This window comes from Dendropsophus ebraccatus, chromosome 10 (genome assembly GCF_027789765.1).
Source record: "Dendropsophus ebraccatus isolate aDenEbr1 chromosome 10, aDenEbr1.pat, whole genome shotgun sequence".
NCBI lineage: Eukaryota > Metazoa > Chordata > Amphibia > Anura > Hylidae > Dendropsophus > Dendropsophus ebraccatus.
The window spans coordinates 28496302-28511327 of NC_091463.1; the positions used below are offsets into that span (position 1 = coordinate 28496302).

The 15026-nt window shown below is 41.0% G+C and overlaps 1 protein-coding gene across 3 annotated transcripts in view; it reads left to right on the forward strand.

The window, feature by feature from the left end:
- ADGRD2 (adhesion G protein-coupled receptor D2) overlaps nucleotides 1-15026 on the forward strand; it is a 126382-nt gene that overhangs the window by 9867 nt on the left and 101489 nt on the right. For all 3 annotated transcript variants that reach the window (XR_011364778.1, XM_069985986.1, XM_069985985.1), the window contains exons 3-12: nucleotides 1051-1105; nucleotides 1629-1826; nucleotides 2444-3076; nucleotides 3884-3982; nucleotides 7744-7832; nucleotides 8252-8524; nucleotides 8625-8736; nucleotides 10328-10447; nucleotides 11667-11787; nucleotides 13966-14074. Coding sequence is in view for 2 of the 3 variants with exons in the window: in XM_069985986.1 (XP_069842087.1) it covers nucleotides 1051-1105; nucleotides 1629-1826; nucleotides 2444-3076; nucleotides 3884-3982; nucleotides 7744-7832; nucleotides 8252-8524; nucleotides 8625-8736; nucleotides 10328-10447; nucleotides 11667-11787; nucleotides 13966-14074 (1809 nt within the window). In the remaining variant the exon portion in view is untranslated. The remainder of the gene's footprint in view (nucleotides 1-1050; nucleotides 1106-1628; nucleotides 1827-2443; nucleotides 3077-3883; nucleotides 3983-7743; nucleotides 7833-8251; nucleotides 8525-8624; nucleotides 8737-10327; nucleotides 10448-11666; nucleotides 11788-13965; nucleotides 14075-15026) is intronic.

Below are 15026 nucleotides of genomic sequence, written 5' to 3' on the forward strand. Positions count from 1 at the left end.
CTGTTGGGGCCAGTTCACACTGAGAAAAAGCGGAAGAACTCTCCGCCGCAGAATCCCTCCTGCCTCAGTGTGACACTGTTTCTCTATGGGTGGACTCCGCTTGTGTCGCTCTTCACTCAAGGAATTGACATGTCAATTCTTTGAGCGGAGAGCTGAGGTGCGCGAGCTCTCCCATAGAGAAACAGTGTCACACTGAGGCAGGAGGGATTCCATGGCTTTTGCCCCTTGTGAACTGGCCCTTATTGTTCAAAACTCCTAGCTTATGAAGGATGGTTCCAAGTGGGGACCCCAACTGTTAAGATGATCCTATGACTTAATGTGGTCGGAATTGTCTTCAACTTCTTTAGCGGCCATTCACATGTCCACAAAATACTGCCCATGCATGGACAGCAGTTTGCGGATATGTGAATGAGGAGAACCACCCTTTAGCTGGCCATACACATTCGATAAAGCTTCCAGTGGCAGATGTTGGGAGATGGTAGCAAGGATTGGGAATGTTTAATTTCAACATACCGAAATCTTTGTTCCGGATATTTTCACTCCTTTCACTGTATAGTTTGTCATTGGTTCAGACCTGGACTAACGTGATTTAGTGCCCTGGATTTCTGACATTTTTTTTTAACATGCAATAAAGCAATGTTCCCCAACTCCAGTCCTCAAGGCCCACCAACAGGTCATGATTTGAAGATATCCCATCAAAGAACACCGGTGGTGATTCTTCATGCACTGACTATATTACCTTTTGAAATGCTAAGAAAATCCTGAAAACCTGATGTGTTGGTAGGCCTCAAGGACTGGGGTTGGAGAACACTGCAATAAAGTACTTGGACTTGTCACTATTACCACATATCTTAAATATAGTCCAAAAAAAGATGCACTTCAGCTCACAATGTGATCAGCATTTCTAAAAACAATGGGATGTGTATTGCATACAATTTTTAGTGCACATTTTAATGCATAATACACATAGAAAATTACAAATACATATACACAACAGGAATGCAAAGTCACATGTGGATATTTCATTCGCTTCCCTCCGTCTCCTCACAGGTGTGTGGTGTTTGCATTTGCTGGAATAAAGTTGAACCAAACCAGACAACTGCGGGTAAGTTCTTGCCCTGTTTTTTTTTTTTTTTTTTTTTTTTTATATAGACTAGATCTATAAATGTGATGGAGAAGGTCATGAACTCTCTAGGTCATTCCTTGGATATTCCTCAACCAGTTGCACTTTATGAGGCTCATGGATAGAGATAAGCAAAGCGTTTTGCAAGCTTCGCGAATGTTTGGTCAAACTCGTTAAGATTTGCTAATAGAATCTTATCGATTTTCATTAAAACAGACAAAACTATAGTAGCTGCAGTATTGGGACTATTACAGAAGGGCAAATTTGTATGTTGTTGTAAAAGTATCCAAAATCAGAAAATCACAATTAAAAAAAATGTCGATCAGCAAGTCAATCATCTATCATTTTCGTTACTGGCACTACAAAAATAGATATGCTTTATTGAATCATAACATGTAAATCGTGCTCGAATGCAGTAATATATCTACTTATACCAGGTTGTAAGGAAATAACTTCACTTTATCGTCAAGTTCAAAGTAAATTCTCTCAATGCTTTTATTTCTAGGCTCTAGAACTCTTTCTAATTTCATTGAAACCCACCATGCAGTATATGAGTATGTCAGCAAACCACATGGTTACAGACAAGCTGAAAGATACTGCGAGTACAAATTTTCATCATTGCTTTCTGTAACAAAAGAAGTCCGGGACTTACCTGAAAGTTTACTTCAGTTCCCTATTTGGCTGCAGAAAGAGAAAAGGTCAGGTAAGAAAACTTGTCACAATAGAAATATAATGGTTATATGTGCAAAAAGGATTTCTCGGCTATGTACTGGATACTATTTTTTTTTTTTATAAAAAAGACAATTGCATCTAGGTTTATCTACTGGTTTTGTGGGACAAGGGCAGTGGTTCTATACTTTTGTAGCCCCCTGATGAAGCTATTGGGTGAAACACGTTGAGGTTATAGTTCCATTCGGGCTCTGCTGTCAGCAGTATCATGTATATTGCCAATTCTGCATTCATGTTTTAGTAGCTATAATTTCATTTTATTTTCAATGTTTATTTTTAAGTTGTTCTTTTTTATCTTTTGCCTTGACATACATGGCTTTATTTTCTTTGATGGAATAGGTTGTATTAAACAGCATGTGAATGTGCCATTCACTTGCCAATTATATGGTTACATGATGACTTTTTGTAGTAGTAGTAATACTACTACCAAAAGCAAACTACTACTCCGAACCAATATATTGAATTGTATGCCATCCTGTGGACTGCAGCTAAATGGGCACTGTCTTAAAAAATTTTTTTTTGACATGTCAAAAGTTTTGATTGGTCCTGGACTTCCATTTTTCCTTACTACCTCTTTTTATTCTCTTTCAGAGCTACACCCACTCACCGCTTTGGTTTTTGAGCACAGAACAGACACTAAATATGCCAAGTTGATGGCAAAATTCCCATCCTTTCACGAAATTACCGTATGTGCCCATATTCAGTGGGCCAGCACCAGTAAGGATCCTGAAACTGTCTTTTCCTATGCAGTGGAGACCTTCACAAATGAGTTCCAGCTACGAGGAATGGATGACAATGGGTCCGTCAAATTTGCCATCATAATTCATGGCCACCATTCGGGATATTCCTCTCTGTTCTCTAATGATGGGCAGTGGCATCACATCTGCCTAACCTGGCAAAGACGGAACGGAACGATAAATCTATATGCTGAAGGTGAATGGAAAACATCCTTCAAGATCTCTGCCTCCGAGGATATCATCATGGGGGGCATCTTCATCGTTGGACAAGACCAAGATTCTTATGGAGGAACATTTAAAGAAAATGAAGCATTTAGCGGGAATATTACTGGTCTTGATGTTTGGGCAAAAGTTCTTAGTGAAGACCAAATACTAAAGCTGTCGCTATGCGGTAAGCTGGAGCAGGACATTGTGTTTGGATGGAGCACCCACAACCTGGAAACTGAGCATTCACTGAAGAAGATGGAGGTGAACTCTGTCTGCTCAGGTATGAGGGAGGCTGCTCTGTTGGGAGTTCATTATGATTTTAAGACATTAGCTTTACATAAAAAACAGAAAACTCCTCTACAGTTTCCGATATTTTATGCTTTTAGTTAGTTAGTTAGTACAAATGTTCTGCTTTATACCCAGAGGCTAAAATCCTGAGTTGACTGGCATTGTTGCATAGCTGATACTGGTTTTATTTTAGAAAACTTTTAGGCCATGTTCACACAACGTAAAAATAAGTGCAAAATACGGATGCATTTAGATAAATATTTATCCAAATACAGCCGTAGTTTGCCCTTATTTTTACATTGTGTGAACTAGGCCTTAAAGTGTAGGGGTGGATTCACACTGTTTTTGCTGTCCATTTAACCAATCCATTTAATGGAAAAATTTATGTATTTGTGTGCATCCATTTTTATCTGTTTTTCTATTGACATTCTTTATCAAAAAAAAAAGGATAAAAAAAATTGATCAAATGGATGTGCACGCTAAAAATGGATGCATTTTGATCAGTTTTTTTTTTATAATGAAAGTCAGTGAAAAGAATGGATGCACACAAATACATCAGTTTTTTCATATTTTTTTCCTATTAAACGGACAGCAGAAATGCAGTGTGAACCCAGCGTTAAGCAATAAAGCTATCACATGATTAAAAATACATGATAAACACCATTAAAAAATGAAAAACAATGGGTGTGGTGAAGAAAAAAAATATTTTAAGTAAAAATTTTTTTACATATTCTGTATTAATATATTCTTCATTGACCTCTTTAGATTCTAACTCTATTAATTTATTTACTGCTAATAGGAGATTCTGCAAGGTGTCGAATTCTGCAAAACCGTGACGGTGACACCAACTCCACAACGTGTTGGGCTGAATTACCATTTATTTGCTATCACGAAAAGGGTAAAATTACAAACTCTATACACAACAGTGACCTGCTATTGGCATCATACAGTCATATGCAATTTATAATTACTGACATCATACATGGTAATCCAAGTGTATGCTAATCTATTAAAGTGCTAATAGAGTAAAACACAACATACATAGAATAAAACTGGTCCCCCCCCCCCCACACACTATTTTGTCATTAATTCTATGCTGCACATGATCTGGGGACTAACTATGATGCCAATTGCGGATCACTGTTGATTGGCTCTTTCATATATAAATATGTATTATTTGTATTATTCTTGATCCACACCTGGGTTGAAATGTTGCATGCGTGCCATATTCGAGTAAAGAGCTCCACACGTCTGCATCTTCTCTGCTTGTTGAGTTCTGTTACTGACTTCTGTTCTGGATTATTGGGCCCCTTGGACATGGGGATAATGACTATTGAACTGTATCTATGGATTGATGACATTTTTATTCTATACATATTGTCTCTGCTGATCAGGTTCGCCCAGTAAATTTGAACACATTATTGTAACTTATGCCTATGGTGAGACTAACAATTCATTCCATATATTCAGTCTCCTTCCCCCAGTTCTAAGCTGCTGCTTTAAAAAACTATGTACAGTATAAGCTTTTCTCTCCGTCTCCCCCTTCCTTCCGAGACGACTGATGTAAACAAGTTTCTATCTGAAACTTTGTAGTAGCTTTGTAATTCCAGGAGGGTTAATCACAGTGAGTTCATCAGTAACTTGACCTCAGATTAACCCTCCCAGCATTACAAAGAAGCTACAAAGTTGCAGATACAGCCAATCAGGGGCTTATATCAGCTGTGTCGGATGGGAGGAGGGAGCAAGGGGAGACGGATAGAAAAGCTCACTCACAGTTTTTTTGTCTTCAGCAGAAAGCGACAGCTCAGAACTGGGAGAAGGAGACGGAATAGATATGGAATAAATTGTTAGTCTCACTATGGGCAGCAACATATGAAACATATGAAAAGTTATGTTTGAGCTGAATACCCCTTTAAAATATTCGTGACATGCTAAGTAAATGTTTGGCATATTAGAAAGGCATAAAAAATTTTAAAAATTGGCACAACCAATTGAAAAGCTCCACTATAAGGCCTCATTTACACGTTGCATAGGTTGTCTGTAATTGTGGATTTATTCATTCTCTAATAAAATCCAGCTATGCCCTTTAAGTATAGATCCACGTTTTATCGTATCATATAACCAAAAAACTAAATGCCTGAGGGGCAATAAAAACATATTTTATCCAAACATGTTAAAGTGTCACTGTCACGTCACAAAACTTTTGACATGTCTGAGTGTTCAGACCCGTACCGATTGCATCCTCTCCCGGCTGTATGACATGTCAAAAGTTTTGTGAAGTGACAGTGACACTTTAAAACCAAGAAAACTCTGAGAGAGAAAATGTAAAGGTATATGATGTAGACAAGGGGTGTGTATATTTACACTAACAGATGTTTTTTTTTTTTTTTACATGTATCTACACCTACCCATTGACTATATTGTGATTTGGCTGCTTACTGTTTTTGGAGGGAAAGGGAATCCCATCCTGATTTTTCTGTTGTGATCAGATTTCAAGTACTTCTACATTTTTCTCTCTGAATTTTCTTGGTTTTAACATCTCTATAAAATGTTTTTATTGTCCCTCGGGTGTTTCTTTTGTTTTTTGGTTATATGTATAAATTCTCTGCCATACTGTTAGCATCAGGTAGTGGCAAAGGGCAGTCGGAAAGGACACAGACAGTGAGCCCTAGCTGAACCCGCCCACTGTTCCTGCCTACTTGCCACGGACAGCCCTAGGTGGCTGCGGACAACCACGGGGACAATCCCTACACTGATAAAGTGTAACACACAACAGAGACAGACAAAACAAACACAATGGGCCAGAATAGACAATTCGAGTCAGCAACGTCAGGTGGCAAAACAAGAAAGTCAGGAAACAAAGCCAAAGGTCAGAAATACACAGACAATAGCAGAGGGATAAGCTGTAGCAGAGTATAACTCAATAGCCGGCATTAGACTGCTGGAGTGTCAGACTATTTATAATGGACCAGGAGCCCGGTCCAGAACCCAATTGGATCGGCCTCCTGAATCCATCAGGGCAAGTAAATCCTTACAGGCAGAGGCACCTGTCAGTCAAATCACAACATCAAACAGCTGAATGAATCCAGAGCAGAGTAAAGCCCCTATTCCATGGGCCGACTGAGAGGAGCAAATGAGCGCTATTAGCGCTCGTTTGCTCCTTGTTCCCAGCTCGCTGCAGCCACTATTCCACGCGGCAGCAGCGAGTAGTTGAGTGCGGGAGGGGCCGCGGGGAGGTGCAGGGGGGCTGCCAGGGTGATTGCTAGATCGTCCGGGCAGCCCATAGCATACAGCGGCGGTCTGCTGCCACCGCTCCTATTCCATGGAGCGACGTTGCTGTATCAGTTGTTTGTCTTTCAACATATTTGAAAGACAAACGACCCAACGATCAGCCGACATGAACGATGTCGGCTGATCGTTGCCTTCTATTCCATGGGCAGATTATCGTCCGTAATGGCCGATATTAGCCGATTCCGTGGAATAGGGCCTTAAAGGAGCTATTCCACGGGCCGACTGAGAGAAACAAACGAGCGCTATTAGCACTCGTTTGCTCCTCGTTCCCCAGTGAGTCCGGGGGGGGGGGGGAGCTGCGGGAAGGTGCGAGGGGCTGATCGGCTGATCAGTGCCTTCTATTCTACGGGACGATTATCGGCTGTAACGGCCAATATCATTCTGTGGAATAGGGCCTTAGCTCTTTCATTGACAAAACGTGACAGGCTCAGTGGGTGGGGCTGAACAAACCAAGACTAGTCCCTGTTCAGACAAGGCTCATGAATCAGCGCTTTCTGCGCCACACAGCCCGAAAAAAGGAGCGCAAAGGCACTGTCCTGACACATACCTAATATTTTAATATTGGTCTACCGGTGACTCCCCAGTCAGGAAATGCCTGGGCTTCACTACACATTGCTGATATTCATAAAAATTTTTTAAATATTACTTAATTAACCTTTTATATGTCGCCTGAGCCATGTATAACAATAAAAAAAGTACAAAAAGGCGCAAGTTATGTTGCTCTTTATCGGAAATCTGCAGTGAAATCTCATGGTCACTTTTGTGAAAACTCCCTTCCTTCTCTATGGCTTATGAACAGTTAGGCTTTGTTCACAACCGGCCATTCCGTGACCCTGCTGGTCTCATTAAAGATCATCCCAGCCGGTACCGCAGCCTGCAATACCGTCTGGATGATCTTTAGCGCCACAGAGTTCTGATGGTGGCACATCCGTGCGCACCAGAACTCCCCACTGCAAACTATGGAGCGTGTGGCCTGTGCCGCTCGTTCCATAGTGTGCACTGATAGGGTTTTCTGTGGCCGCTATTCAATGGATAGCGGCCGCAGAAAACTGACATGTCAGTTTTCTACAGCGCCACTAGGGATCCTGGCCAGAGTGTATATACTCCGTCCGGGATTCCCTCGGCCTGCAGCACAACGTAGGTTTGTACAGAACTTACGTTGTGTGAACATGGCCTTAGGGTGCACCCTAACAAATAGAGTTGGTCATAGTACTACTATTTTTACCATTCAGCACAAACACATTCCACATTGTACTCAATGGTTGTGGGATTAAATGACTAACTTTGTAAATTTGGGTACTGTACTAATACTATATGTTATGACCATACAGAATATTAATGGACCGTAATTTGCTGTTTTCTCCCCAGACGTCTTCAATCGGTTTCAAAATACCAGAACACTCGGTCGTGACCAAAGCTTCGCTAGCAGAGTGAATATGATTGCAAACCGTAGTGTGGTGAGTTGAGGTTTACGCTTGTGGTTCCTGTTCCATCACTAGTTCTTATTTTCCATCATATAGAATCTACTTAGATGTCAGTTTTCTCTAGAAGTTCCTAAAAGTTTTGTAGAGGACAGGAAGCAGCCCCCATTGTCTCAGTCAAGTGCACACAACCGCTCTGTGAGACCAATCCACGTGTAGGGCATGTATCCATGGCATGATAACCTTTTGCACTTCACTTTTTATACTTCTGGTTTCTACTGTGGTGGAGTAGACTATACGTCCCGGGCTCAATTCAAAGGGTTAGCAGAATTTTTGAATTTGGATTTTATAATTTAAATTCCTGTTACACATAATTGTACAAAACATTTTTAAAATGGGTTACATTATAAATAGAAGAAAGTGTCTTACAGATTTATTAATCTGCTTCTCTTTAGATTTCGGAAAACCCTCTTACTAGTGACATTACCCAGTATAGTGCACCTGAGGCTTTGATATGTCTTCAGGCCATTGAAAAAGGTCTAGATACAGAAGAAAGTCCACTGGACTCGGTGGATGTTCTGGGCATCATCCAGATTCTGAAAGAAGTCGCCGATGTCGACATGCACAGCAGCAAAGACACGGTAGAGGAGCTCAGTCAGCATTTTGTTCATGTCACTGGGGAACTTCTTGAGCAACGTGACCCAGACGTGTGGTCCGAAGTAACTCCGGTAATTTAAAAAAAATTGTTTTGATAAGTTTTTAGTGTTATTGAAATCTGTACTGTGGTTAGTAGGTCAAAAACTAATATGAATGTTATTTTTATTTTAGATTATCAATGGACCTATGGCCATCATTCAGACAGTGGAGAAAATGGCCTGCAACTTTGCCCAAGTTCTTTCTGACGAGAAGAAAGAAGTTTTTATACATCACAAGAACATTGGTATGTAGTTTAGTTTAACTTAAAGGAGAAAACCGGTGAAAATTTTTATTAAAGTATTGTATTGCCCCCCAAAAGTTATACAAATTACCAATATACACAAAATATGGGAAATGCTTATAAAGGGCTTTTTTCCCTGCACTTACTACTGCATCAAGGCTTCACTTCCTGGATAAAATGATGATGTCACGACCCGACTCCCAGAGCTGTGCGGGCTGTGGCTGCTCGAGAGGATGATGGCAGGGGGACACTGAGGGACACAGGGCACTGGAGGGACACTGAGCATCCCTCTGCCATCATCCTCTCCAGCAGCCACAGCCTACACAGCTCTGGGAGTCGGGTCGTGACATCACCATTTTTTCCAGGAAGTGATATCACCATGTTATCGAGGAAGTGATATCACCATGTTATCCAGGAAGTGAAGCCTTGATGCAGTAGTAAGTGCAGGGAAAAAAGCATTTCCCGTAATAAGTGTATATTGGTGATTTATATAACTTTTTGGGGGCAATTCAATACTTTAATAAAAATTTTCGCCAAGCTTCTCTTTTAAGCATTTAGATATAGTGTATTATATATTGCCTTTGATGTAATGTAACAGTGGCACGTCTGAAACCCGCTGCAGTCCAGAGATTTAGCCAAGGGGAGTGTATGGCAGTGTGCTTTACTTCCTGGGCTGTCAATGAATCAAACAAGTCAGGTGCCAGCTGGAGAGAGGAGCACACTGTTGCTCACTCCCCCGGCTGTATCTCTGGATTACAGTGGGTCTCTGTTTGTTTTTTTTTTCACTATACAATGGAGCAGTAAGCTAATTTGAGAAATTTCCATGAATATTATCATTAATTTACGAGACCCTATGTGTTGTAATGACTTTCCACAAATCTAGGGGTTTTTTGGTCTACTTCATTCTACTATTCTCCTGGCCTTGTACAATTGGTATAGACCACCACCTTGAATTTTGGAGTGCTAAAGTTGTTGTTGTTCTGAGGGTAGCTTTAGAAGATGTCAGGGTGAACGGCTTTTTTTTTGGCTTGGGAGAAGTACTTTGGCATCACCTTCACTGAGCGAATGCTCAAACCCCTGATAGCAGCCCCTAAACTTACCTCAAAGTGCATAAGACTACAAGAAAATGGTTACAAGGTCCTCTCCTACTGGCACCTAACCCTAAGTTCCACAGATTCGGTCTGGATTATCCAGATAGGTGTTGGAGGTGTGGCCCATCCCCAGGCTCCTACAGGCATATGTAGTGGCAAAACATATCTTGCCATGTCAGTGAGATTTCAAAGAAATCAGTCTTCTGCACTCCAGGGGTTTGCCCCTACAACTCCTTCTTTCCACCATCCTTCACGCAACCCAAAAACTCTTAACACCCAGACTTCTTATTGCAGCCTCTTGGAAGCTAGAATTACCCCCCCCCCCCCCACACACACACACCTTCCCCCTAGAACAGCACTGGATCCTAAAGGTTGCCCGGCTCTACCGTTTGGAGGTGTCAAGGTGTGTTTTCTTTAAAGACAAATCTAACCCTGATAAAACAGAAAAGTCTGGATTTGCCATGTATTATGCTTGTGACATTCATGTGACTTATGTCCCCTAGAAATTGCTGTGAGTCATGTGGATCTTAATGTGGACAGACATATTTACAAAGTACATAACACTGAAAGAATGGATGAAATAGAAATTCTTGGGGAGGACCTTAAGAAGCTTATAGAAGAAGGTAAGTTCTATCCTGCAGAATTGGAATATGAAGTCTTACATGCAAGACATACAATGCTCCATGGGAGATGAATATGCAAAGTAGCTCATTTCCAGAAGTGAAGGACTTATTCTACAGTTCCACCTACTGGAGGTACAATCAATGTTTTACTCCTAACTAGCTTTTAAGCACGATTAGGGGCAAGAACTCTGAAAAAGATGTCTATAAACGTGTAACTCCCTCTTTTGGAGGGAATTTTGGCTTTGTATATATTCCCCAATAATGGTTCAAGGCTCCTAAGGATTAAAGATTGATTGTAAGTAATGTTAAGTGGTAAGGCCAAACTGTTCTGGTTCGGCAACATTCTCTAAACCCCAACGCTCGGCATTTGAGTCCCCGCCACTGCAGAGATTGGATGTCACTCTAGTGACAGTAGTGAACCATATAGTACGTCATTCATTATCTGGCATGTAGATCTTCAAGGAAAATTGCTCATAGGCTATAAAGACTAATCTACTAGTCAGCAGTGTAAGGTAGGAGAGGTGGAAAAAAATGCAGGATAAACAGCTAAAGCTTTGTTACAAAGAGTATTTCTCACTCTGGAGGACCTGCCCTGCACTGCACTCAGTATGTAAGGGTATGTTCACACTGAGTAAAAGTGGCGGGACTTTCCACCATGGAATCCCGCCTGCCTCAGTGTCCCATAGTGTCTCTATGGGAGGGCTCGTGCGCCTCAGCTCCCGACGCTCTCTGCGCAAATAACTGACATGTCAATTCTTTGAGCGGAGAGCGACAGAAGTGGAGGCGTGCGAGACCTCCCATAGGAACACTATAGGACACTGAGGCAGACGTGGAGAGCTCCGCCGCAGAATTCCGCCACTTGTGAATATACCCTTATGCTTAATGCCTCCTGTGGTGGCGCTGCAGGAAAATAGAAGACCTCCTGCCAGGTTCTACCTCAGAGAACTGGCCAAGGGCAGACCATGTGGGTGCATGACCATTCTGCAGAGGTTCTATCAGTGCAGCAACATGGCAACGTGTCCAGTCTGTGTGCATTAACAAACTATATGGACATGCCATCCTATCTTTAGACTCCTCTTCATAGGAATGTATCATGTTTCTTAAAGGGGTACTCCAGAGGGGAAAAAAATGCTTTTACATAAACTGGTGCCAGAAAGTTATACAGATGTGACACAATCCATCGCTCCTTTTCAATAAAAAAAAAACTTTATCGTTTTAGGTCAAACCGAGGTTGCGGTGGTGAATACATGGTCTAGTTTAAACTGCTTTCAACATTTATTTGTAGACCAGAGTCACCAATTCATTCATGGAGACACATCTATTTCCGATGGAGGATACGAGTAAGTTTTCTAAATACATTATTATTAGTATTACTTTATATATATATTTTTTTAATAATGCATCTTTCTGAAAATTTTTACGTTCCTCTCCAAACTCACCAAGTAACAACCATAGTGACACAGTAGCACACATCTGTGCAAAATTTTTCTATTTTTGCATAGTCAAAGCACTTCTGTGTAAATGTCTATTGTAGATAGTGTTTTTGTGGGATAAAGGCAGGTTTGAGGTTTTACATAAAAAATTATATATATATATATATATATATATATATATATATATATATATATATAATATTCTGTGCAATATGTGCTGTTACCACAAGGGGGCACTAGACCTTTATATTTAAACTAACACTATGTTTTCTGGCTGTAATATGCAATTGATGTAAAATGAGCAACATAACAGTACAGAAGAATAGAATAGTCATGGGGTAAAAAGATGGTTAAGATCAACATTTTCTTTATGAACTGTATGGACTAAGTCTATTGTAAGTACTTTATTGATCTGTTAATCAATATGACACTTGACTTGCCTGTGCGTTGCAGTAGCATTGTAAGAAAAGTGTATATTTCATGTTCATTATAAGTTAAACCTTCCACTTCAGTCTTTGTCACCTAAGATTGTCTGCAACAATAAGAGAACTACATAAGGGTCATAGTCACACAGGGAACATCTCCATCTTCAGATATAGATCAAGTGTTTGTATTATTCCAACTTCCCGGCTCTCTTGTGGCCTGGGGACCTCACTGAGCACATATGGGGACATTTTCTAAGCCTTGTATGACAAATCCTTGCACACAGCTTGCCATATTTTCCATTTTTACATCTCAATTAGAAGCGAGTGTACCATCAGTACATTCACTTTAAGTTTTGCACATGAATAGAACGGCGCCGGCATGGGGAAGCCAGTGCTGTGGTCCTTTTTTTGATCCGCAGCCTGGTTCCCGCGCATGGCGCCGGTCTATTACCGAGCAGCGGCCCAGGCTGGAGCACTGTTGTTCCCCAATTTTTGTCATTAGCTTTTGCACCCATTCATTGTTATACAGTATGGCACTGAAAATCCCTTAAAGGGGTTATCCAGCGCTGCAAAAACATTTTTCTTTCAGAGACAACACTACTCTTGTCTCCAGCTCAGGTGCAGTTTGCAATTAAGCTCCATTCACTTCAATGGAACTAAGCAGCAAAACCCTGTCCAAGCTGGAAACAAGAGTGGGGCTGTCTCTGGAAGAAAGTGGCCATGTTTTTGTAGCGCTGGATAACCCCTTTAAATAAAGCGTTATCCTGATGAATTGCTGGACTCTGGGCTCCGGACCTGCACCCATACACACCCAGTGCTACCTTTACAAAGCCTAGTGCTAGCATACCCGGTGCCCAATCAAAACACCACCACCCAGCCCACTGCTGTTGCCACCTAGCAATCCCAGGTTACTGCGAGTATGTTCACACTTGCATATATTTCATGCAAGAAAATCTTCAGGTAGTCAGTTCTGTATACAATCTGCCCCCAGTGCTGAGGATTTTATGCTGTGTCCAATGACTGAAAGAGGGTAAACGTGAATATTATAACTCACTGCTGCGGATTTTATTGCCTGCAGACTTCAGTGGAAAGCTACACCAGCTCATAGCTGTACCATCTTTTTAACATACATTTGGCACATCTCCATCATAATTCAGATTAGGAGGAAATCACCCCCATTTTTTTCCTATGTCCTACATTTCTATTTAGATTTAAAGGAGTTGTCAAGGGACATGGGGACACATTAAAAATAAATTTTATACTCATACCCCAGTACCCTGCAGCTGCCGTTCCAACCCCTTCTGGCTCCCGCTTGTCACTGCTACTTCCTTGTTCCTGTGTAGAGTCCTTACAGCAGGAACTGTCCACTTAGCCAATCACTAGTCACAGTGTGGTCCTGCTGTAGTCAGTGATTGGTTGTGACAGGTTCCCTATGTGCATCTATATTTTATGGTGGTTCAGTGGTTAGTGCTGTAGCCTTGCAGCGCTGGGGTAAAGAGTTTGTATGTTCTGTCTGTGTTTGCATTAGTTTCCTCCCATATGGGCAAGTTTAGATTGTGATCCCTAATGAGGATGCCGACCAAGATTTACAAAACGATGTAAAGCGCTGCGGAATCAGTTGCTATACAATTAAAGGCAGTCTAATTATTTTTTTTTCCAGGCATGTGGGCACCTATCTTGCCTCCTCTGTTATATCATCAACTGTTTTAGCTGGGGAGAAAGAAATCAGCACGTCTGTGCAGTATTATCTGTGGCACAATGAGATACCTGTAAGTATTACAAGACACGATAAGACCAAACGTATATGGACACCTCACCAACACACTCATAGGAGCTTGTTAGACAGCCCACTGCAATATACTACAAAAAAAGTTTACATGCTGTTTTTGTAACTTTTCCTCCCTAAAAATGTGTTGTAGTACATGCATTTTTGGTTTTGTTTTCTGGGGCATTTGTCATGTGATTCTTTGAACACATGATTCAAGAATTTCTTAGGAAGAATGTAAAAATTGCACCAAAAAAGCACCAAAATATGACCGCACGCATTTGCACATGTAATTTTTAAGCAGGATAAAAAAAAAAAAAGTAATGACTATCTATAGGGAAAAAAACACTACAAACTAAGTGAAAAAAAAAAAAAACAACAACATGCCTTGAGTATTGTCAAATGCTGAAACTGCTTGAAAAGACTCTATGTTTTTACCATCCATTGTGCATGAACCAAGCCTAACAAAGAATACAGGTAAAGAGAACAACAGTGTTTTTCACAATGTCCTCAGGGAAGACGTTCCACGACATTTTGGAGGTGTCTGCGGGAGGTTTCCCCCAATGAGTAAAGCACTGGACACTGATGTTGGACAAAAAATGTATGCTTTATTCTAAGGCCTTATTCACACGTCCCGTAATCTACGGATCCGTATTTCTGTACTCGAGTTAGATGACTATGGGCTATTCACATGACCAGTAGATTACAAGGACGCAAACCAATCCTGAAAAAAAAGGAGATATGTCCTAGTGCGGATCCAGATTTTTTTTGTGGATTCTTTCATAGAAGTTAATGGGATCAGCTATTTTCTACTGATTGTAACCTTTTGGCATCTGTATAAGGAGGAGTCATTAGTCACATGTTGGAGGGTTGTGTTTCTAAAAAACGCATGTACGGAAATACGGATGCACAATCTATAATTATTAGTGAACTGTACAGGTGGAAAGCTGGAGGAA